The sequence below is a fragment of the Ambystoma mexicanum genome, chromosome 9 (assembly GCF_040938575.1).
Source record: "Ambystoma mexicanum isolate Mex_15411 chromosome 9, UKY_AmexF1_1, whole genome shotgun sequence".
In the NCBI taxonomy this organism is placed as follows: Eukaryota; Metazoa; Chordata; class Amphibia; order Caudata; family Ambystomatidae; genus Ambystoma; species Ambystoma mexicanum.
In genome coordinates this window covers 16,575,849-16,600,715 of record NC_090931.1, presented here as the reverse complement: position 1 = coordinate 16,600,715, position 24,867 = coordinate 16,575,849, and the positions used below count along the sequence as shown (strand labels likewise).

Below are 24,867 nucleotides of genomic sequence, written 5' to 3'. Positions count from 1 at the left end.
GTGAAAGTTGCATATAAGTGTGCCCAATAGCCTCTCCATGAAAGTTGAATTTAGTGTTGCGCCCAATAGCCTCTGTGTGAAAGTGCATAGAAGTGTGCCCATAGCCTCTCTGCGAAAGTTGCATCTAGAAGTGTTCCCAATAGTCTCTGTGTGAAAAGTTGCATTTAGAAGTGCATTTAGCCTCTCTGTGAAAGCTGCATTTAATGTTGTGCCCAATAGCCTCTCTGTGAAAGTTTTGCATCTAGAAGTGTGCCCAATAGCCTCTGTGAATAGAAAGTGTACCCAATAGCATCTGTGAATAGAAGTGTGCCCAATAGCCTCTCTACGAAAGTTGCATCTAGAAGTGTTCCCAATAGCCTCTGTGTGAAAAGTTGCATTTAGCCTCTCTTTGAAAGCTGCATTTAGTGTTGTGCCCGATCGCCTCTCTGTGAAAGTGCATAGAAGTGTGCCCAATAGCCTCTCTGTGAAAGTTGAATTTAGTGCTGTGCCCAATAGCCTCTCTGCGAAAGTTGCATTTAGAAGTGTGCCAATAACCTCTGTGAATGGAAGTGTACCCAATAGCATCTGTGAATGGAAGTGTGCCCAATTGCCTCTTTGAGTAAGTTGAATCTAGGAGTGTGCCCAATAGCCTCTGAGTAAGTTGATTCTAGAAGTGTACCCAATTAGCCTCTGTGAATAAAAGTCTACCCAATAGCCTCTGTGAATAGAAATGTACCCAATAGCCCCTCTGTGAAAGTTAAAGTTAGAAGTGTGCCCAATAACATCTGTGAACAGAAGTCTGCCCAATAGCCTCTGTGAATAGAAGAGTACCCATTAGCCTCTCTGTGAAAGGTGCATTTAGAAATGTGCCCAATAGCCTCTCTATACAAAGTTGAATCTAGTAATGTCCCATTTGCCCCTCTGTGAAAGGTGCATTTAGTAGTTGAACTAAAAGTGTGCCCAATAGACTATGTGAAAAGTAAAATTTGAAATGTGACCAATAGCCTCACTGTGAAACTTGCACTTAGAAGTGTGCCCAATATCCCATGTGAAACTTGCACTTAGAAGTGTGCCCAATATCCCATGTGAAACTTGCACTTAGAAGTGTGCCCAATATCCCATGTGAAAGTTGCACCTAGAAGTGTGCCCAATAGACGCTCAGTGAAAGCTGAATTCAGAAATGTGCCCAATAGACTCTCTGTGAAAACTGAATTTAGTAGTTAAATTTAAAGTGTGACCAATAGCCTCACTGTGAAACTTGCAGTTAGAAGTGTGCCCAATATACTATCTGTGAAAGCAGCATTTAGAATATGCCCAATAGCCTCTTTGGAAAGTTGATTATAGAAGTGTGCCCAATAGCCCCGCTTTGAAAAGTTGCATCTAGAAAGTGTGCCCAATATCCCCTGTGAAAGTCGACTATAGAAATGTGCTCAATAGCCTCCCTGTGAAAGTTGCATCAGAAGTGTACCCATTAGCCCTTGTGTGACAGTTGAATCTAGACGTGTGTCCAATAGCCTCTCTGTGAAAGTTGACTATAGAAGTGTGCCCAACAACTTCTCCGTACAAGTTACTATAGAAGTGTGCCCAATAACCTCTCTGCGAAAGCTGATTATAGAAGTGTGCCCAACAGCCTCCCTACACAAAACCTAAGTTAGAATAGCCCTAGTAATGTGTACAGTTGAATTTAGAAGTGTACCTATTAGTACCTAATAACCCAACATCATCTCTGTGATCAGTTGAACCTAGAAGTACACGTAACAGTCTGAATATCAATTGTGCAAATCGAACTTGAAGTGTACCTAATAGCATACCCCCACTCAATCTAGAACTACAATTAAAAACCTGCCTAAACTCCTCCTAAAGTCCAACTAAAACCATACCTGGGGTGTTGCTACATCCAATTCCTCCTTAATAGTTTACATGTACTCCAGCATACTGGAAAGCCTACCCAACAGCGTAACTGTGCTGTAGCAACAACTAAATAGACCGCCTAATTAGCACTTCCTAACGGCTAGCTACACTTCAAAACAGCCTAATATCTGCAAGCTAGTACAAATAGTTCACCAAAACCTAGAATAAGTGAATAATATCACCCGGCTTCGTGGAACCCTGAAATCAAGCTCACTCTCAGCCAGTGATATCACCGAATTTATATAGTCCAATAAACTATAAGTCGCACTTGAAACCACGCCTAACTACTAAGCATGAGTGCACTCACTCCACCAAAGTTTGTTGGAAACGAGCAGCATGGTACGCTCCCACTGCACGATCTGCCTTCCCTCCCGTCCCGGCCCTCCTCATCCCCAATCAACCCACCCTCCTTTGCTTTGCCAACCATTCCCCTCTCCAAACACCAAGCCAGAGGGGCACGATGGCGTGCCAACCACCCTAAGACCACTCCCCACCTCCGACCAACCGAGGATAACCATGCCCGCTCCCCTCACTATCACACCGGGGACATCCCGCCCTGCAAACATCCACCCTAAGACCACTCCTCCCCTGAACCCCACCACTGACCAGCCAAGGATAACCATCCCCGCCGCTCCTCTCACTATCATACCAGGGACATCCCGCTCTACAACCTCCCATCCCTGCCTTGCCAACAATCCCCCACCACCTTCCACCACCGACCACACCCTTTCCCCTCCCTAAAAACTGCACGCCTGGCCCTGGCAAGAACCGAAGCTGCATCCCTCTCCCCCTCTGGTCCCTCTACCCTCTCTCACACTCCAATCACAACAAAGAAACTAAAGAGGAAACGTACCTGGTCCCCATCAATCTCTCAACACTCTTCACCTCCCCTGTCTCGACCCACCTCCTCTATTCCCCAATCACCTCCTTCCCCCATGACTTCACCCTTCCTGAAACCCCTCTCCCTCGACTTCTCATCATCTGCAACTGAAACGCCTAACTGCCCACAACCCACCTTCAAATCCCCCGATCCAAACCCGATCATTCCAACACAGGCAATCACCCAATCCGGCCTGAAGCGCACCATTTCATCAGCACGCCCACTATTCCAAATGATCATCACCCACACTACCCCACCCCATCTCCAGCTTCCACTCTATCTGCCAACACCCCCCTCTGCTCCAGCCCCGAGACCATCCTCGCCTGCCGAGGTGAACTGCATCCTCTTTAATGCCCGATCCGTAGCAAAAAACAGACACTGCATCTTTGACCTCCTCGCCTCTGACAAACCAGACCTGGTCTTCATCACCGAAACTTGGTTCTCTGACGACTTCGCCCCAATCGCCAATGAAGCCTTCCCCCCTGGCTACTCACTCATCCCACTGAACCGTCCCTCTAGAGGAGGGGGAGTAGCATTTGTCTTCAAGTCTCTCTTCCGCACCTCAATCATCAACAACCAACCTTCCATTGCTTCCTGCGAATCTCTCCTCGTCGAACTATCCCTCTCCCTGTCGCTCTCACACAGCTTCCTAATAATCTACAGACCCCCTGGCTACGATCAACAATTCGCAAACAACCTCTGTGACTCTATTGCCACATTTCAACTAAACCATCCCAATCTCACCCTTCTTGGAGACTTCAACATATGGCTCGACATCCCCACCAACCCTATGACACACTCTCTGGTTGACGGTTTAGACGCGATGAACCTCCAACCCCACTTAAATGGCCCGACTCACTATAAAGGACACACTCTTGATGCCATCTTTAGCTCCAACACCCGGATTCATTTAAACCCACCCACCCCTATTCATTCTCTCTTTCACCATTCGCTCACCTGACCCCCTTTGCGTACCCAAATCCGAACCTCCAAATCTACGCAAATGCTGGAAAAAACTAATAATCGTGCCGGACCTAGCCGACGCCCTCCTCCAGTCTCCACCACCTACCTGCCAACTCAATAAACAACTAACCCCTGACGCCTTTGACTCGTGGCTCAATGCATCTCTGATACGGCTCACTCCCTCTTGCAAACCATCAACACGCCTTGGCCTTTTCCCCAGATGGTTCACTCCAGAGTTGAAGACGACTAAACAACTATATAAATACCTAGAACGCAAATGGCAGAATAACAAAACCCAAGAGAACAAGGCCACCTTGGCCAGACACCTCTATCAGTACAAGGCCGAAATCCGGAAAGCAAAAAAAGCCCACTACAACTCCCGAATCCTAAACTGCAAAAATCCAAGCAAAGAACTCCACAAAATCATCTCTGAATTCACCAAACCAGTTTGCACCACCACTGTCCCGACCCCCTCCCAATCACTGTGCGACTCACTCTCCCTCCACTTTTACACCACAGCTCTCGAGAGAACAAATACTCTAGCCACCAAGCTAGCCCTCTTACATCCACCAGACAATACTTCCCCCATACCACCCAGTCCATCGGCTGCGACCACTACCCGACCAACGTTTGAATCCTTTAGTCCAATATCTCCAGAGCAATTTCTCGAACTTCTATCTGCCCGCAAACCATCCGGCTCTCTGCTGGACCCTTGCCCAGCCTCAACCCTCAAAGAAATGTTTGCTTCCACCTGCACAGGAGAACACGCAAGATCCATCATAAATGCTTCCTTATCCTCTGGTATCTTTCCCGACGCATATAAAACGGTTCATGTCAAACCTCTAATTAAAAAACCTTTGCTCGAGCCCAAAAACTACCGCCCCATCTCAAACACCAGGTTCCTTGCCAAACTCATTGACCGAACCGCCTACTCCCAACTAAATGCCTTTGTCGAAGCCAACAACCTCCTTGATCCCACACAATCAGGTTTCAGAGCCCGTCACGGAACCAAAACCACCCTAACCTCAATCTGGGATAACCTTAAAATGACAGCAGACTCTGCGGGATGCGCCGCACTAATCCTTCTGGACCTATCCGCCGCCTTTGACACAATCAACCACTCAATCCTCCTAGACCGCCTCCACTCCCTAGGAATCTGTGGAACCGCTCTTAAATGGATAGCTTCATTTCTCAAAGATAGGTACCAAATAACGATACTCTCCACCTATACCTCCCAAGCCCGACCAGTCGACATGGGAGTCTCACAAGGAGCATGCCTATCCGCCCTCCTATTCAATCTCTACTTGATCACCCTCCCACCAATAATTCGTTCACACAACATCCTGTGCTACAACTACACCGACGACACTCAACTAATTCTAAAACTCCAGAACTCAAAACCCAACTCCTGACCTGACCTAGCCTCCTGCCTCCTTGACATAGAAATCTGGACGTCCCAAAGCCACCTCTTGTTAAACCCCTCCAAAACGGAAATCATGATATGTGACAACTCAGAACTTCTTCCGCACCCGCTACCCTGGCCATCCACCATGGGCAACTCACCGACCCCCTCCAACTCAGTGAAAAATCTTGGATGCACCCTTGACTCTGATCTAACACTCTTGCGCCAAGTCAACAACGTCTCAAAGTCCTGCCACCACCACCTTAAAACCCTTAAGCGCATCTTTCCATATCTCTCCTTTCCCAACAGACTCTCCGCAGTCCAATCAATCGTTATATCAAGACTGGACTACGCAAACGCCTTATACCTCGGAGCCCACGCGTACCAACTGAATAAACTCCAAAGGGCACAAAATTCGGCTGCCAAATTGCTACTTGCGCTCGGCTCAAGAGACCACATCTCCCCAGCCCTTAAAACGCTGCACTGGCTCCCAGTAGCCCGAAGGGTGACCTTCAAAACCTTATGCATCTCCCATCGAGCACTGCATAAAACTGGGCCACAATATCTTCAAGACAAGCTAAAACCCTATCACCCCCCTCGCACCCTGAGATCAAGCTCAGCCGGCCTCCTAGTCATATCAAAGACAAACTCAGTCAGGTTAGGTGGATCATCATTCTCAGCCTTGGCGCCCTCGTTATGGAACTCACTCCCACCCCACATCCGCCTAACCGAGGATTTAACGTCTTTCCGCAAACTGCTGAAAACCTGGCTCTTCCCCTAAAAACCAACCTGTACCAAATAACCCAAACAGACTAACAGCAACCCAATGATACCAATCCAACAAACTACCTGATGCAAGAAATTGACAGCCAATAATCCCCAATATAATCTAGAAGGACAACCAGATTTAAACAAATAAAGTAGATCAAAGCAGTGAAATGGTTAATAAGAGTAAACCTTACGGAATCAGTACCGAGATTTAAACTCCTGAAAAAGACAGAATGCATGACGAGTGAACAAAGTGAATGGCGTGGATGAAATAATTAGAATAAATGAAGCAGATGCGCTGAGTGGATGAATGCATGAATGGAAGAACAGATAACTATATAGTTCAAAGGAATGTGGAAATCGAATGAAAATGTAGATCGGATGAGTGTATAGAATGGATAAACATATTTAGGGATGAGTGTGTTGAGCGGACGAACGTGTAGCACGGATGAGTACGTAAACACAGTGAAGCGAGTAGAACGCAGTAATACGTAAGCCTGATGAATGTGCAGAACGGATGAGTGTGCAGAACAAATGAGTATGTGGAGAGGATGAGTATGTAGAGCGCACAAATGTGGATAGCGGATGAATACGGAAGAGCGGAGTGTGTGTAGATAGCCAGAGCAGATGAATGTATAGAACGGTTGGGTCTATAGAGCTCATGAGTGTATAGCGCGAAATGAGGATATAGAGCAAAATAAGTGTATAGAGCACAATGAGTGTATAAGGCGGAAGAGTGTATATGATGGATGTGTGTATGGGGCAGATGTGTGTATGGAGCGGATGGGTGTACGGAGCGGATGGGTGTACGGAGCGGATGGGTGTACGGAGCGGATGGGTGTACGGAGCGGATGGGTGTACGGAGCGCATGGGTATATGCAGCGCATGGGTGTACGGAGCGACTGGATGTATGGACCAGATGAGTATATAGAGAAGATGACCGTGCAGAGCAGATGAAGATAAAGAACAGATGAGTGTATAAGATGAATATATAGAATAGGATATTGCTGCTGGATGCGTGAAAAACACAAGTACTTTAAGCGGATGAGTGTGCAGAGGGCATGAGTGTGCAGAGGGGACGAGTGTGCAGAGGGGACGAGTGTGCAGAGGGGACGAGTGCGCGGAGCGGGATGGGTGCGCGGAGGGGGATGGGTGTGCAGAGGGGGATGGGTGAGCAGAAGGGGTGGATGCCTAGAGGGGTGGGTGCCTAGAGGGGTGGGTGCGTAGAGGGGGTGAGTGTGTAGAGTGGGTGAGTGCGCAGAGAGGGGGTATAAAGGGGGAGTGAGGTAGCGCGGACGAGTGCGTAAACCTCGGAGAAGCGAGTAGAATGCAAGAATGCGCAAACCAGATGAATATGCAGAACGGATGAGCGTAAACTGGATGAGTGTGTAGAACAGATGAATATGTGGAGCGGACAAGTATGTAGAGCCCACAAGTGTGGATAGTGGATGAATGCGGAAGTGCGGAGAGTGTGTAAATCACCCGGAGCAGATGAATGTACAGACCTGGTGAATGCAAATGCATAGAGCGAATGCATAGAGCACATGAGCGTATGGAGTGGATGAGCGTATGGAGTGGATGAGCGTATGGAGTGGATGAGCGTATGGAGTGGATGAGCGTATGGAGTGGATGAGCGTAGGGAGTGGATGAGAGTAGGGAACTGATGAGAGTAGGGAGTGGATGAGGGCAGGGAGCGGATGGAGCTGATGTGTTGATGGAGCTAATGAGTGTATGGAGTGGATGAGTGTATGGAGCAGATGAGTGTATGGAGCGGATGGGTGTGCACAAGAGTAAAAGCGTGGGGCGGACAAGAGGGCATGCGTGGGGCGGACAAGAGGGCATGCGTAGGGTGGAACAAGAGTGCATGTGCGGGACAGACTAGAGCGCACGGGGCAGACAGGAGTATTGGACCGACTGAAGCGCATAGAATTGCATGACGTATATAGTATGGCTTAGAATGCAGAGAGCGTTTAAAGAGCATATAACCCATCATATCACACCACCACGCTTACTCTCTCCTTTACATCACCACTCAACTAGAACACAGAGATACTATGACACCATTCGGTATAACTGTTCTCATACCAACATCCGCCGCTCACTGCACATCATTCTAAGTAAACACTGCTGGTTTCCCCCCCCCCAGCCAGGCGTTCTCCTCAGGCTTAACGCAGCCACAGCCGTTCTGGATAAAACCCGCCAGAACTAACACATTCTCCTGATCTCTCAACCACCACACCTACCGCTAAGCAGAAGCTATTACATGAATACCGCACGAGCTGCACACATACCCGGTGCTCACATGCACCTTTGACTCTCTCTACTGATCTGAACGTCGGTTCCCAAGGGCGTTCAACCTACCAGCGCCTTCAGACCATACCAATGGTATATAAGGCGCTATATAAGTGCAAAATAACATAACATAACATAACTGTGGAGCAGCAGGCAATTTCATAGACGTCACTTGGGCCAAGGAGAGCGACATTCCACTTCAGTTAAAGAAGAGATCCATTCCGGTAGAAGGAGTTGATGATCGTCCTTTATCCTCAGGACCAATTACTATGTAGACCATACCTACCCAGATATCAATGGGTAATCACACCGAAGATCTAATTTTTGACGTAATCCGAGCAGCCCATTTTCCCATAATCCTTGGCATCTCCTCGCTGAGACGGCATAACGCCATTATTGACTGGGGTTCCAACAAATTAAGCTTCAACTCTGAATACTGCGAGGATCGTTGTATCAAAAAGGAAGTACAGTCAGCTTACAGAGTGGATCAACCATGCATTTCCATCTCTATAATCCCCCTACAGTATCGGAAGTACTCAGAAGTATTTGAAGATGTGAACTCCTCCCACCTCACCGTCCTGAAGACCGCAGCATTGAACTCAAGGAAGAAGCACCATTACCTTTCGGAAGGATGTACCCGTTATCGCAGCTGGAAAGGTCTGCTCTAAAGGAGTACTTAGACTCCAACCTCAAGAACGGACTGATACGAGAATAGAAATCCTCATGAGGAGCATCTTTGTTTTTCATATCAAAAAAAGGAACCAAGGAGCTTCGCCCTTGTCTTGATTACAGGGGTCTGAATAGTATCACTTTTCGGGACAGATATCCCATACCTCTGATCAGGGATATCTTAAAGCAGTCAGAGACTCACAAGTCTTCACTAAGATCGACTTAAGAGGCACCTACCATTTAATAAGAATAAGACGAGGCGACGAATGGAAGACCGCCTTTAGAACACTGCTGGGGTTGTTAGAATATTGTGTGATGCCCTTTGGTTTGGTGAATGCCCCAGTGGTGTTCCAAAGATTAATGGATAGGGTATTTGCCGATATGCTCAACGTATCGGTCGTGGTGTATTTAGATGACATTTTGATTTTTTCCACCACCTTACTGGAACATCGTCTCCAAGTTAAGGAGGTTCTTCGCAGATTAAAGGAGAACCATCTGTATGCAAAACCAGAGAAATGCACCTTCGAGGTCACTGAGGTACCTTATCTTGGGTTCATCTTATCCTCCAATGGAGTACGAATGGATTCAGACAAGGTAAAAGCTATCACTAGGCGGCCAGAAATATCTTCAGTTAAAGATGTCCAGCGGTTTCTTGGACTAGCGAACTTCTACCGCCAGTTCATTCCTCATTTTTCAGAGATTGTGTAACCACTTACCTCCCTGCTTAAGAAGGGGTGTTCCTTTAAGTGGAATCCAGAAGCACAACCTGCTTTTTCAAGACTCAAGCAATTATTTACAACCGCACCAGTGTTGATACAACCTGATCAATCCAAGCCTTTTGTACTGGAGACGGATGCCTCAGGCGGAGCCCTGGGGGCTGTATTGTTACAAGACAGAGCTGGTCAAGAACCCCCGATTTCCTATTACTCACGAACGTTTATGGCTAGTGAACGGAATTACTCCGTCCTGGAGATAGAATTGCTAGCCATGAGGATGGTGTGCGAGGAATGGAGACCTCTGTTGCAAGGAACCTCCCATCCATTCCTGATCCGCACAGACCATAGAAATCTACAAGTTCTCCAACAGATAGAGTGCCGCAACTCTCGACATGCCAGATGGGCATATTACTTTTCAAATTTTGATTTCCAAGTTACCTACATCCCTGGAACACAGAACAGTCTAGCAGACGCGCTTTCAAGAAGCTGGTCAGAAGAAGAAAAGGAGATACCAGTAAAGGAAAGACTGTTACCCTAACAACAATTTATCGCTGTGATCAATAAGTTCCTCCAGAAGGTATAGAATGACTGTAATATCTGGAAGCAAAGGAACTTAATTCCTGATCACCTACAAGAAAGGTGAGGCCTATGGTTTCACAGTTCTGCACTCTTTCTACCTACGTCTGAATTACAAGAGCGAGCCATGCAGTTTTGCCATGATCTGCCCCTAGCAGGTCACGAGGGACAAAAGGCAACATACAAATGCTTATCCCTAAGTTTCTGGTGGCCTTCGGTATGTTCGGATGTCAATCGGTATGTCAAGACATGCCCGGTTTGCGCCTCTGGTAAGGTATCAGGCAAAAGCCTCTTGGTCTATCACAACAGCCAGAATAACCCTCACGACCCTGGGAAAACCTTTCCATTGACATTGTGGTAGACCTACCTCCTTCTCAGGGGAAGACGGCTATTTTAGTGACAGTAGACTCTTACACAAAGCTGGCTCATTTTTCTCCCTTACCCGGAGTGCCCTCTGCAGCAGAGACCGCATCAGTATTCCTCCGGGACATTGTACGATTGCATGGCTTACCCCGAGTGGTTATTTCGGCCGAGGTGCACAATTCACATGGAAATGCTGGCCCGTTCTTTGTAACGAGCTGGTTATCCAAAGGGTGCTCTCATCGGGTTATCACCCAAAGTCCAATGATCAAACGGATAGGCTAAATGTTACTCTGAAACAGTACCTCTGTTGTTTTTGTAACAAAAAACAAGATAACTGGGCTTCTCTGATTCTGATGGCAGAGTTTGAGTATAATAATACACTTCACACAGCGATCGGAATGAGCCCCTTCAGGTGCACTTATGGATATCATCAGCATTTCTTGCCGAGGGTAGGTTCTTCAGATTCCAAGGCTCCAGCTGTGGATGAGTTGATGTTAGAACTTCAAAGGACACACCAGACTGCTCAGCTCACTTTGGCAGAAAGCCGGAAGACCTATAAGAGATATGCTGGCGGCAAGAGAGGGTCTAATCCACAATAGGGTCCGGGAACGCAAGTCTGGTTGTCAACCAGGTATCTACCCCGGTGGGCTCATTTGGGCCATTTTTCTCCACGGTACATAGGACTGTTTCGTATTGAGGCCATGATTAATCCAGTGGCTTACAAGCTAAAGCTACCTCAATGATTCAGAAGGATCCATCCGGTTTACCATTCATCCCTACTCAAGACATATGTAGAAAATCTGTTTCAGAGAACGATCAAGAAGACAAGAATCGCCACACCAACGGAACCAGAAGAATATGAGGTGGCCAGATTGGTAGACTCCCTTTATAGGCATGGAAGACAATACCTGGTGCACTGGAAAGCATACCCCAAGTCTGAGAGAACATGGGAGCCTAAATCTCATGTGCATGTTCCAGGACTAGTGCAAAGGTTTCACAGATTTTTTCCGAGCAAGCCAGGGGGACCCAGACACTGAAGGGGGTGTTAAGAAGTGACTCTCATTCCTTCTTGAATGTACTTGTAAGGTTTATTCCAGCTTCTTATGACACCTTGACAAGCAGTTATATAGTTCTTAGTAAGTTACATAAAGGACATTAAAAACTGGCAGCCCATCACCAACTGAACAAAGCTAGAACCTTCACTCACACATTCCAACACTTAGACACCAACACTCCACATGACATCACAACATTCCTGCTAACCCAGGCAAGACATATACAACAGGGGGCACACTGTAATGCATCAGCACTGGAGGGTTTGCCTCCGATGGAGATGCGCCTGACAAGGAGGCAGGTGCTCCATTTACCAGTCTAGGCCTTTTCCAATATGGCCGCCGGTATGTATTTACGTCACACGCACCATCTCTTCGATGCGTTGTATCGAAGTTTTTCCTTACTCCTAACGCTATCGCTTTTGTGCTCCAGTGACTCGCATTTTTGCCTTTTCCTGCCTTGCTGTTTTCTTTGTTTGTTATATTCCTGACACATTCAGAGGCTACTCTTACTCAGGTATTCTTTTGTGGGTTTACTATCTGATAGTACACAGAGGTGGTATTGGTACTTTATTTCTCGTCTTCCTTTGTCTTCTTTCTCCTGTCTTTCTGCCTTTGCTGGACTTTTCCTTTTTCTATAAATCCATCAGCTCTCTTAATGGAACTCCGTGCTTAGTGTTGAATCATTATTCTCTCTGCTATCGCTAGTTCCTTGACTGTTATAGTATTGATACTCTGGTATCTTCTTTCTTTCCCTCTTACCTTTTTGCCTCCTGTACAAGCGAGAATGCACCCGCTTCTTCCGGCGGCTTTACCGTCCCTTGGGTTGCAGTGTTGTAGCCTCAGTGTTCAGCGAGGCTACCAATCTTCCGTGCTCTTCTGTCAGACGGCATTTGGAACTTTGTAGTGTTGCCACTTCCTGAATTTGCTATACCGCAGCTTCTTCTGTTCAGGGGTGCTGCTACTCCTTGCAGTTCCAGCCACCAGCCCATCTCTACTTTGGACAAATTGGTTCACTTACCTTTCACTGCCGAGGACTAAAAACAACCGAGAACAATCCCTCGCATACAAAGGGTACCATCAATTCAGCTCAGGGTTTTTTCAGCCGGCCGGCTTTTTCCCTGACATTGGGAGCTTGCTCCTCGGGGGTTCCCGGAACTAGGTTACCTTCCGGTCATGGTGGCCACCGGGAGCCTCGCCCCTATTTACACCGCGAAAAAGAAAGGATGACTCCTTTTGAAAACACTGGTGAGGAGGAGTTGAGGGACAGTATATCCGACAGTGGTAGGGAGGTGGGGGGGTGTATGCGCGTGTGTGTGTGTGTGTGTGTGTGTGTGGTTTGAGATCTTTATTGGTAATTCCATTAAGTACACAGATGCTTCAAGGTGCTATAGCACAGAAGTGATGAGCTGTAGAGCAAACGCATCACCCCCATTTTAAGGTGTAATCCAATAGCCTAATCCTAAACCTTGACATGGGGTTTATGCGGCGTGTAGGGCAATGGGCAAATTCCACAGAATCATGTGTTACAGGCAACTGTTATCTTATGCTCCAGTGTGATATATGCTTGTATAAGTTAATTTGTGATCTATGTTGCCTGCTTGAAGATGTTTAGGTGACGCAGACTTGAGTCCTGTTTTCTTTACTTCATGTAGATTGCGGGAGATATGCTATGTGCCGATCAGAACTTTGACATCGCTCAAGTCCTCAAATTCTTCCACCTGAAGGTAAGCCCTACTTTGGTGATCTGCTCCGTTGCATTGAAGGCTACTTGACCAGTGAACTCGGCCATACCAAAAGACATGTTAACATATGACTGAGAAGACCCTGTCTGTGGTCAACGGCGGGAGATGTCTGCGGCCCCCTTGCCACATGCCCACCTAACAGCGTCTAGACCTGTTTGCAGCAGCAGAGAGAGATGCAATGCCCCTCAACCCCCACCCCTCACGTCTGCCTGTTGCCCAGGCCGGCCTTGAAAGCCCCCTTCATTTGCTGACAGATTTTGCTAGAATGCTTAATTTCCACATCCTTGCATGCCAGACACCCCCAAAAGGTCCCTGTGACGGCAAAGGGGGCGTTCTGATCTCCCCTTTTCATACATTGCTGTTAAGTGAATTAACGATAGAGCCATTTTGTTTAATGAAAAGGTTATCGGCGTAATCCTTGGCTCCCTTAAGCGGTGCAACACATCTCCAGCCATTGTGCAAGAGTCTGCGGGATTGATTCGCGCCGGAGTGAGTGGGATTAAAGTTGTGAGGGTTTTGAAAGGCCCTGTCTGGGCGGATGGGCCCTGGGCCCTCTTTGTCGCTTCCCCCGCCAGAGCCTCTTGTTCTTTGTGCAGTTAAAGGTCACATCTAAAGGTTTCTTCGTCGATTCGAACAATCAATCGCTTAAAAGCAGAAGCACTTAGTGTTCGCTGAACATTACCAAGCAATTTATCCCGAGATGAAATCTAAGCAAATGATTTTTAACCAGGCTTCTTTTAGGCCTGCAAATGGCTCGATAGGCCATAAAGTGCCTTTTAACTTGTTAGGAGTCACTTTGTGTGAATGGGGCCGTGTGTGCGACGGGGGGCGGGGGGGCGAGCTGGGGCTGCCGCTTCATTTGCTTGCTTAGCAATCAATGGTTAGCGCTCGGCGAGGGGGGGCGCGGGGAGGGCGGCTAATGGAACTCCGGCTGGGCCTGCCCCGCGCATGGCATTATCACCCGGCCCCGGCCCATTAAGCGGGGCTCGCAGCCCCCCGTCTCCCTGGGAAGCAGCAACGGGCCCCGCTAATGAGGCGGTTCGGGATCTGGGGGGGGGCTGAATGCTGGCCCTTCCATTCCGACCCACTTACAGTTTCCATCCTCACCCAGTCGCAGGGAAGGCTGTCCCCACCCTCATGGCCAACACTGCAGTGTGCCCCAATTCAGCACATGCAGCAATGCAGCATGATTCGTCCATTTGAGAAATGGCGATGCTCTAGGAGTACCTGCGCATTTGTTAATCGGAATGTGCAGTTGTTTGAGGTTTTTACCCGCTTTCCTTTGTAAATTCCATAAATTAAACGTGTTCAGAGCTATCTTTTGAGCCAAGCGTATAAAATGGCAGTGATTGTTTGAAGTTGCTCCTCTTTAAATGGTCTCATTACCAATTTGACAATGGCTCATTACCTGGATTACTTAACAGTAATCTTCATTACTCTTGGTCCTGCTCTTCCTCTTCCCAGTACTAAGTCGTTACCCACCTCCCACAGGAACCCCTTTTCTGCCTTCATTTTCTTTAGCCACACCCCCTCCCCCCCGCCTCCGGGCATAATAGCCCTCCTCCCCCAGCCACAACAGTAAATGGTACTACGGGGGAGGGGGAGGTGGGAAACATGTACTGGGATGAGGAAGAATAGGACTAGGAGTAATGAAGATTACCGGTAAGTAATCCAGGCATTGCCTCCAAGTTCCCCATGAGGCATGCCAACTCCTAAGAGAATGGGCCGAGATTAAAAACACCACAGATCAGATTGGGATATGCAACCCGACCAACGCCAATTTATTGAAGCACTCAGTCCAAGACAGCAGCAATAAAAATCAATTCACAGAAGTGCCACACTCTAGATCCCAGCCCTGAAAGCCACAGCTTCCTTACAGTGGTGGTTTAAACGATATTGATGAATACATTTGTTGGGGTCAGACCAGGTGGCGGCGCAGTACCTATCCTGTAGAGCAGGGGTGCACAACTGATTCTGACAGAGGGCCGAAAGTACCTTACATGAGGGCTATAGTGGGCCGAAAAGTAAAAGTGGGCGGGCGGTAGGCGGGACATGTCAGGAGGCTTTTTCAACCCCCAATTTGTATTAAACACATGGAAAAAGAATGTTTTTGAGGGGTAACGATTTTTATTGCATTTCAAACTTACATTTTGTACTACACATATTCCATTGTTATAATTTATTTCTATTTAGTTATTGTATCTCGCATGTTTAGTTAACTTATATATATTTTATTGACCCTAGATTGGACATTCCGTTATTCCGTTATTTTGGACTGCTATAGTTTGCTGTTTGGGTTGCCCAAGAGGAGTATGGTCTTCGTTGAGTCAGGTTTCCTCAAAAAAGCAAAGGATGTACATCTCCTAACTGTGCCTGTTTTTGTTTTATTATTGGGTTCACTCTTGGAGTGCAGCACTATGCCCTATGGCTCCCACCCCCAACCAAACACTATGCCCCATGGCCCCCTCACCCCCAACCAAACACTATGCCCCATGGCTCCCACCCCCAACCAAACACTATGCCCCATGGCCCCCTCACCCCAACCAAACACTATGCCCCTTGGCTCCCACCCCCAACCAAACACTATGCCCCATGGCCCCCTCACCCCCAACCAAACACTATGCCCCATGGCTCCCACCCCAACCAAACACTATGCCCCATGGCCCCCTCACCCCCAACCAAACACTATGTCCCATGGCTCCCACCCCCAACCAAACACTATGCCCCATGGCCACATCATCCCCAACCAAACACTATGCCCCATGGCTCCCACCCCCAACCAAACACTATGCCCCCTGTCCCTCACCCCCCAAGCAAACACTATGCCCCCTGTCCCTCACCCCCAACCAAACACTATGCCCCATGGCTCCCACCCCCAACCAAACACTATGCCCCATGGCCCCCTCACCCCCAACCAAACACTATGCCCCATGGCTCCCACCCCCAACCAAACACTATGCCCCATGGCCACATCACCCCCAACCAAACACTATGCCCCATGGCTCCCACCCCCAACCAAACACTATGCCCCCTGTCCCTCACCCCCAAGCAAACACTATGCCCCCTGTCTCTCACCCCCAACCAAACACTATGCCCCATGGCTCCCACCCCCAACCAAACACTATGCCCCATGGCCCCCTCAACCCCAACCAAACACTATGCCTCATGGCTCCCACCCCCAACCAAACACTATGCCCCCTGCCCCTCACTCCCAACCAAACACTATGCCCCATGGCCCCCTCACCCCCAACCAAACACTATGCCCCATGGCTCCCACCCCCAACCAAACACTATGCCCATGGCCCCCACGCCTCAAGCAAACACTTTGCCCCCTGTCCCTCATCCCCAACCAAACACTATGCCCCATGGCCCCCTCACCCCCAACCAAACACTATGCCCCATGGCCCCCTCACCCCCAACCAAACACTATGCCCCATAGCTCCCTAAACTCCCAACCAAACACTATGCCCCATGGCCCCCACCCCTCAACCAAACACTATGCCCCATGGCCCCCACCCCTCAACCAAACACTATGCCCCCTGTCCCTCACCCCTAACCAAACACTATGCCCATTGGCTCCCACCCCCAACCAAACACTATGCCCCCTGTCCCTCACCCACAATCAAACACTATGCCCCATGGCTCCCACCCCAACCAAACACTATGCCCCATTGCCCCACCCCCCAACCAAACATTATGCCCCATGGCCCCCTCACCCCCAACCAAACACTATGCCCCATAGCTCCCTCAACCCCCAACCAAACACTATGCCCCATGGCCCCACCCCTCAACCAAACACTATGCCCCCTGTCCCTCACCCCCAACCAAACACTATGCCCCTGTCCCTCACCCCCAACCAAACACTATGCCCCATGGCTCCCACCCCCAACCAAACACTATGCCCATGGCCCCCACCCCTCAACCAAACACTATGCCCCCTGTCCCTCACCCCCAACCAAACACTATGCCCCTGTCCCTCACCCCCAACCAAACACTATGCCCCATGGCCCCCTCACCCCCAACCAAACACTATGCCCCATGGCTCCCACCCCCAACCAAACACTATGCCCATGGCCCCCACGCCTCAAGCAAACACTTTGCCCCCTGTCCCTCACCCCCAACCAAACACTATGCCCCATGGCCCCCTCACCCCAACCAAACACTATGCCCCATAGCTCCCTCAACTCCCAACCAAACACTATGCCCCATAGCTCCCTCAACTCCCAACCAAACACTATGCCCCCTGTCCCTCACCCCCAACCAAACACTATGCCCCCTGTCCCTCACCCCTAACCAAACACTATCCCCTCTGTCCCTCACCCCCAATCAAACACTATGCCCCACGGCTCCCACCCCCAACCAAACACTATGCCCCGTGGCCCCCACCCCCAACCAAACATTATGCCCCATGGCCCCCTCACCCCCAACCAAACACTATGCCTCATGGCCCCCACCCCTTAACCAAACACTATGCCCCATGGCCCCCACCCCTCAACCAAACACTATGCCCCCTGTCCCTCACCCCCAACCAAACACTATGCCCCATGGCCCCCACCCCTCAAGCAAACACTATGCCCCATGGCTCCCACCCCCAACCAAGCACTATGCCCCATGGCCCCCACCCCTCAAGCAAACACTATGCCCCATGGCTCCCACCCCCAACCAAACACTATGCCCAATGGCCCCCACCCCTCAAGCAAACACTATGCCCCATGGCTCCCACCCCCAACCAAACACTATGCCCCCTGTCCCTCACCCCCAATCAAACACTATGCCCCATGGCCCCCACCCCCAACCAAACACTATGCCCCATGGCTCCCACCCCCAACCAAACACTATGCCCCATGGCCCCCACCCCCCAACCAAACACTATGCCCCATGCCTCACCCCCAACCAAACACTATGCCCCATGGCTCCCACCCCCAACCAAACACTATGCCCCATGGCTCCCTCAACCCCCAACCAGACACTATGCCCAACGGCTCCCACCCCTCAAGCAAACACTATGCCCCATGGCTCCCACCCACAACCAAACACTATGCCCCATGGCCCCCACCCCTCAAGCAAACACTATGCCCCATGGCTCCCACCCCCAACCAAACACTATGCCCCATAGCTCCCACCCCCAACCAAACACTATGCCCCATGGCTCCCAACCCCCAACCAAACATTATGCCCCATGGCTCCCACCCCCAACCAAACACTAGGCCCCATGGCCCCCACCCTCCAACCAAACACTATGACCCATGGCCCCCTCAACCCCCAACCAAACACTATGCCCCATGGTCCCCTCTCCCCCAACCAAACACTATGACCCATGGCCCCCACTCCCAACCAAACCCTATGCCCCATGGCCTCCTCACCCCCAACCAAACACTATGCCCCCTGTCCCTCACCCCCCAAGCAAACACTATGCCCCCTGTCCCTCACCCCCCAAGCAAACACTATGCCCCATGGCCCCCTCACCCCCAACCAAAAGCTATGCCCCATGGCCCCCTCACCCCCAACCAGACACTATGCCCCATGGCTCCCACCCCCAACCAAACACTATGCCCCATGGCCCCCTCACCCCAACCAAACACTATGCCCCATGGCCCCCTCTCCCCCAACCAAACACTATGACCCATGGCCCACACGCCCAACCAAACCCTATGCCCCATGGCCTCCTCACCCCCAACCAAACACTATGCCCCATGGCTCTAACCCCCAAGCAAACACTATGCCCCCTGTCCCTCACCCCCCAAGCAAACACTATGCCCCCTGTCCCTCACCCCCCAAGCAAACACTATGCCCCCTGTCCCTCACCGCCCAAACCAAACACTATGCCCCATGGCCCCCTCACCCCCAACCAGACACTATGCCCCATGGCTCCCACCCCCAACCAAACACTATGCCCCATGGCCCCCTCACCCCAACCAAACACTATGCCCCAAACACACTCAAGCATGCACCCATACAGACCCGAACCCCCCCCCAAATCAGCACACAAACTCTGAAGCATGCACCCATACAAGCATCTCAACATACACAACACGAACATTCAAAAACAAACATTGATACACATCCGACACAGCCCCCCCACCCCCATCTCAACATACACAACACAAACATACAGCAGAACAGACCCATCACAAACACAAATACACAGACCACTTACCGGAGACGTGCTGGAAGGCAGGTAAACTGGAACGCCTGCGAGGTAAGTGGAATCGTACTATGGCTGGCGTGGCAAGCAAGGCTGAAATGCCTTCCGGCATCGAGCCTTACTGGCCACGCCAGCCGTAGTGCTGGCACTCCATTGGTGCAGCACACACGCACACGTGGCTCGTAGGAGTGACGTGGTGCGTGTGTGCTGAGCCAATGACGGCCAGTGTTTTGTCCGGCCCGGAAGACATCAAAGACTTTCCTAATGGAGGGGGGCCGATGCTGCTTTCGGGCCGCCCTCCATTAAGAAACTCTTTGTGCCTCGCGGGCCGGAAAAAACAGCATGACGGGCCGCAACTGGCCCGTGGGCCATATGTTGTGCACCCATGCTGTATAGGAACCCCATGCACTTCTTAAGACGAAGACGGCCCCCTAGCAGATGTACCCTCCACCCCAGATGGGAGGGAAGTACCCACAGAAGAATAAGCCAAGAAGATGACATCTTGCAGCAATCTACTGATCATGCGTACAGATGCTTTCCCCCGGGGGTAGCGCCACCAAACGTGCCAAACAGGCTGGAGGACGAACAAAAGGCCTTACTGCATCCCAAATAAACCAGGACAGCCCTCCTGACATCCAGAGTAGACCAGCGGACCTCCTCTGGGGAGGAGGCAGAGGGAAAATAGGAAGGAAGGACCATCACCTGCGAGACGTGAAACTTGGAAGCTACCTTAGGAAGGAAGGAGGGGTTACACTTAAGGAACAAGACATCAGGGGAGACAACCAGATAGGGTGCAATAAAGCAGAGGGTGCCAATCTCACCCAGCCAATGTGCCTGAAGAGAGCCACCAGGAAGTATGTTTTAAGGGTAAAGAATATGAGATGGACCTCTCCAAAGGGTTCCATATAAGGGGATTGCAAGGCCTGCAGAACCAAGGGGTGACTCCAAGGGTGCAATACAGAAGCATAGACAGGCCTGGCCAACGAGAAACTCTTGAGAAGCCCCCCACCAAGGACTGACCACCCACATCAGGACCCACAAAGGAGCAGCTGGCAGCCCACTGAGCATGCAGGGTGGAGACTGAGAGCCTCAAGTTGAACCCCCTCCTGGAGAACCTGCAGAACAGAAGCCCCAGAACCCAAAGAAGGGGCACATCCCTGAGCCAGGCACCAGGACATGAAATGCCCCCAGGGATGCTAGTAGGCCTTCAAGGTGGAAGGACGCCGGTCCTGCTGAATGGAGGAAACCACCTCCTCAGGTAGGCCCACAGACACTAGGTGAGCCCTCTCAGTTTACAAGCCCCCAGACCAGGTTCTTTGGTCCCACCACACCCCCATCGGGCAGAGCATCTGATCCAGTCCCCCCTAGAGAAGAAGCATAAGGGAAACTGGCAGATCCAGTAGGAGGGGGAACCAACACCTGTAGGGCCAAATAGGAGCAACCAGAATGACCTCCGACTGAGTATCCTGAATCCGGAGCAGAACCTTCTGGATGAGGGAAGTGGGGGAACGCATATATGACTTGCGTACAAGGACAGAAGATGCGTTTCTACTGAGGCGCTCAGACGAAAAGTCAGAATCCTGAAAGACCTAGAGAGAGAGCTCCCCTGATGGTTGATACAGGCCACGGTAGCAGTATTGTCTGATTGTAACAGGACCGCCTTCCCCTGGATTACCGGTATGATATGATATGATATGGCATTTATAACGTGCCTATACACAAGTGTTTCAAGGCTCAGATCAGTTTCATCACAATGTTCAATCCATCTCTCTCCACCAGGCTTGGACCAATTTTAATTCACTTTAACACAAACTTGCTTTATACCAAAAGCTTTCAATTGATCTCCCTCATTCAGGCTTGGACCAACTTTCTTTATTTTTTCATCATCTTGCTTGGCAGGATCAACATCAAAGACCTTGGATTATGCACAGGATTTTGCTTGACCAGTTGCAGGACCACTTCAATGTTGTACAGTTCTTTGCCAATCTTTCACCTTTCTCAACTCTCAGTTGGATACCTTACAGAGTCCTTCGAATGAGTACCGACGCAGTGCTGAACCACTCTGCGAGGGTATCGTGTCTTGGTTTCAAAGTTCAATCACACGTCTGTTGTTCAATTTTTAATCATGTTGGTCATCACATGCATTTCCTACACTGTTCGCTTCAGCGCTCACCATAAAATGTTGCCTCTTGGAACCTTGGCATCAACACAGACGGTCTGGTATCAGTCTCCCCAACTCACCGGCTGGGTTGAGTTCACTTGTGCTGCTTTGTTGTAGGAGCCAAGGACAGTACCACGGCAGCAGGTGATTCTCCCGACCTAGATTATCGACATGGGAGGGTCCTGGGTACCTCCGACACACAATGCAGGATTCTGCAGCCTGTTTCCCTGGCCTTATGCTTTCTATTCTCGAGGGTTCATGAAAGTAATGGTTCTTTGTCAAAAAGGTCAAGAGTACTTCCCTCCTTGTGTTCCCCTTCTGTTTTGCCTCATTTCTCCTCGTGTTAAACTGCCATCTTGGAACTGCTACTTCGTGTGCTTTGCCTTGCTCAGAGTGTGCTCTCGTTCTCCGCCTTTTATGCATGTGGGGAAGTGTAATGGAAGTCAGTTGTGTATGATGGTCAGTAATTGCCTGACCCAGCCTGCCCATTATATTGGGACATGTCAGGCATAGTTAATGTTAAAGGATATTTGTACCGCGCACTATCACCACCGAAGTGGTCCCCTGGCGCTCTGGCGGCTCTGAAAAAAAGGAAGGGGTGGTGAGTTAGTTGGAATAGCTGGAGAAGTGCAAGAGAGCAGTGATGTGCTGTTGGCAGCCTCAGCCCGGTGGGTCCGTTGACTGGGCTTGGGGTGTTTTACAGTCGGTAGTCGTTGTGTGCTGTTGTGCGAGTCTGTGTGGTTTGTTTTGTTGTTGCAGTGTAGTGAAGTTTGTGCAGATTGTTGTGTTGTAGGCTTGTGGTTGTGTTTGGTTAGAGTTTGAGAGATGTATGCAGACGGGTGAAATTGTTAGTGGATCAGTTAATTGGCATTGCTGTCCTTGCAGTTATGTCTATGTGTGATGCTTGCTATCATTCACTATTCCATCCGAGTGTGGCACTTGCCAATCTTCAGTATCCCATCTAGAAGCGGGGCAGGCTAATGATCACGATTCCCTCTAAGAGTGGCACTTGGTAACATTCACATCTCTATCTAGATGCGATGCCGTCTAAAGTTAAGAATTCCATCTACGTGTGGCACATGCTAACATTCACAATCCTATCTAGATGTGACGCAGGGTAAAGTTAAGAATTCTATCTAATTCCATCTAAGTGTGGCACATGCTAACATTCACAATCCTATCTAGATGTGACACAGGCTAAAGTTAAGAATTCCATTTAATTCCATCTAAGTGTGGCACATGCTAACATTCACAATCCTATCTAGATGTGACGCAGGGTAAAGTTAAGAATTCTATCTAATTCCATCTAAGTGTGGCACATGCTAACATTCACAATCCTATATAGATGCGATGTAGGCTAAAGTTAAGAATTCCATCTAATTCCATCTAAGTGTGGCACATGCTAACATTCACAATCCTATATAGATGTGAAGCAGGCTAAAGTTAAGAATTCCATCTAATTCCATCTAAGTGTGGCACATGCTAACATTCACAATCCTATCTAGATGACACAGGCTAAAGTTAAGAATTCCATCTAATTCCATCTAAGTGTGGCACATGCTAACATTCACAATCCTATATAGATGCGATGTAGGCTAAAGTTAAGAATTCCATCTAATTCCATCTAAGTGTGGCACATGCTAACATTCACAATCCTATCTAGATGTGACACAGGCTAAAGTTAAGAATTCCAGCTAATTCCATCTAAGTGTGGCACATGCTAACATTCACAATCCTATCTAGATGTGACGCAGGGTAAAGTTAAGAATTCCAGCTAATTCCATCTAAGTGTGGCACATGCTAACATTCACAATCCTATCTAGATGCGAAGCAGGCTAAAGTTAAGAATTCCATCTAATTCCATCTAAGTGTGGCACATGCTAACATTCACAATCCTATCTAGCTGTGACACAGGCTAAAGTTAAGAATTCCATCTAATTCCATCTAGGTGTGGCACATGCTAACATTCACAATCCTATATAGATGCGATGTAGGCTAAAGTTAAGAATTCCATCTAATTCCATCTAAGAGTGGCACTTGGTAACATTCACATCTCTATCTAGATGCGATGCCGTCTAAAGTTAAGAATTCCAGCTAATTCCATCTAAGTGTGGCACATGCTAACATTCACAATCCTATATAGATGCGATGTAGGCTAACGTTAAGAATTCCATCTAAGTGTGGCACATGCTAACATTCACAATCCTATCTAGATGTGACACAGGCTAAAGTTAAGAATTCTATCTAATTCCATCTAAGTGTGGCACATGCTAACATTCACAATCCTATATAGATGCGATGTAGGCTAAAGTTAAGAATTCCATCTAATTCCATCTAAGTGTGGCACATGCTAACATTCACAATCCTATCTAGATGTGACGCAGTCCAAAGTTAAGAATTCTATCTAATTCCATCTAAGTGTGGCACATGCTAACATTCACAATCCTATCTAGATGTGACGCAGGGTAAAGTTAAGAATTCCATCTAATTCCATCTAAGAGTGGCACTTGGTAACATTCACATCTCTATCTAGATGCGATGCCGTCTAAAGTTAAGAATTCCATCTACGTGTGGCACTTGGTAACATTCACAATCCTATCTAGATGTGACGCAGTCCAAAGTTAAGAATTCTATCTAATTCCATCTAAGTGTGGCACATGCTAACATTCACAATCCTATCTAGATGTGATGCAGGTTAAAGTTAAGAATTCCATCTAAGTGTGGCACTAGTTAACATTGGAAAGTAAGTTGGTGTGTAATGCAATGCAACATTAACAGTCCAGCCATGAATAGATTTAGGCTGGTGGTCATCATCTCTTTAAGTATGCATGATGTAAGTCTATGTCAGTCTACGTTATGGAAAGGTAAGGTAGAGTGGCAGGGGCTTTCTGGAGCAGGGTAACCACTCGATACCCCACCCATGCCACACTCACAGTTTCTGATGGTGTCTGTTGACTGGTGGCTTCACTGGCTTCCCCTGCGGACACCACCAGACACGTCCTGGAGCCGCCAATGCAGGAACCGCCCTTAGCTCTGGGGCCCCCAGCCGCAGGGGCTGCCAGGCGGAGGGCTGCCCTGGGAAGGTCAGTGATGACCAGGTGGATGTACCAATCAGGGGAGGTGGGCGGGTTGGAGGGGGAGGGTGGGACTGGAAAAAGGCCTGACACAAGCAAAGGACTATGTAAGGATCTGGTTTTATCCTGCATCCATCCTAATGGAATCTGGAGTGAGTGTTATGATTGACA

The 24,867-nt window shown here is 49.1% G+C and overlaps 1 protein-coding gene across 2 annotated transcripts in view; it reads left to right on the top strand.

Moving 5' to 3' along the window:
• The window catches only part of LOC138487609 (uncharacterized), a 508,482-nt gene that overhangs the window by 153,094 nt on the left and 330,521 nt on the right, over nt 1-24,867 (top strand). For both annotated transcript variants that reach the window (XR_011274510.1, XM_069614083.1), the window contains exon 5: nt 13,227-13,298. Coding sequence is in view for 1 of the 2 variants with exons in the window: in XM_069614083.1 (XP_069470184.1) it covers nt 13,227-13,298 (72 nt within the window). In the remaining variant the exon portion in view is untranslated. The remainder of the gene's footprint in view (nt 1-13,226; nt 13,299-24,867) is intronic.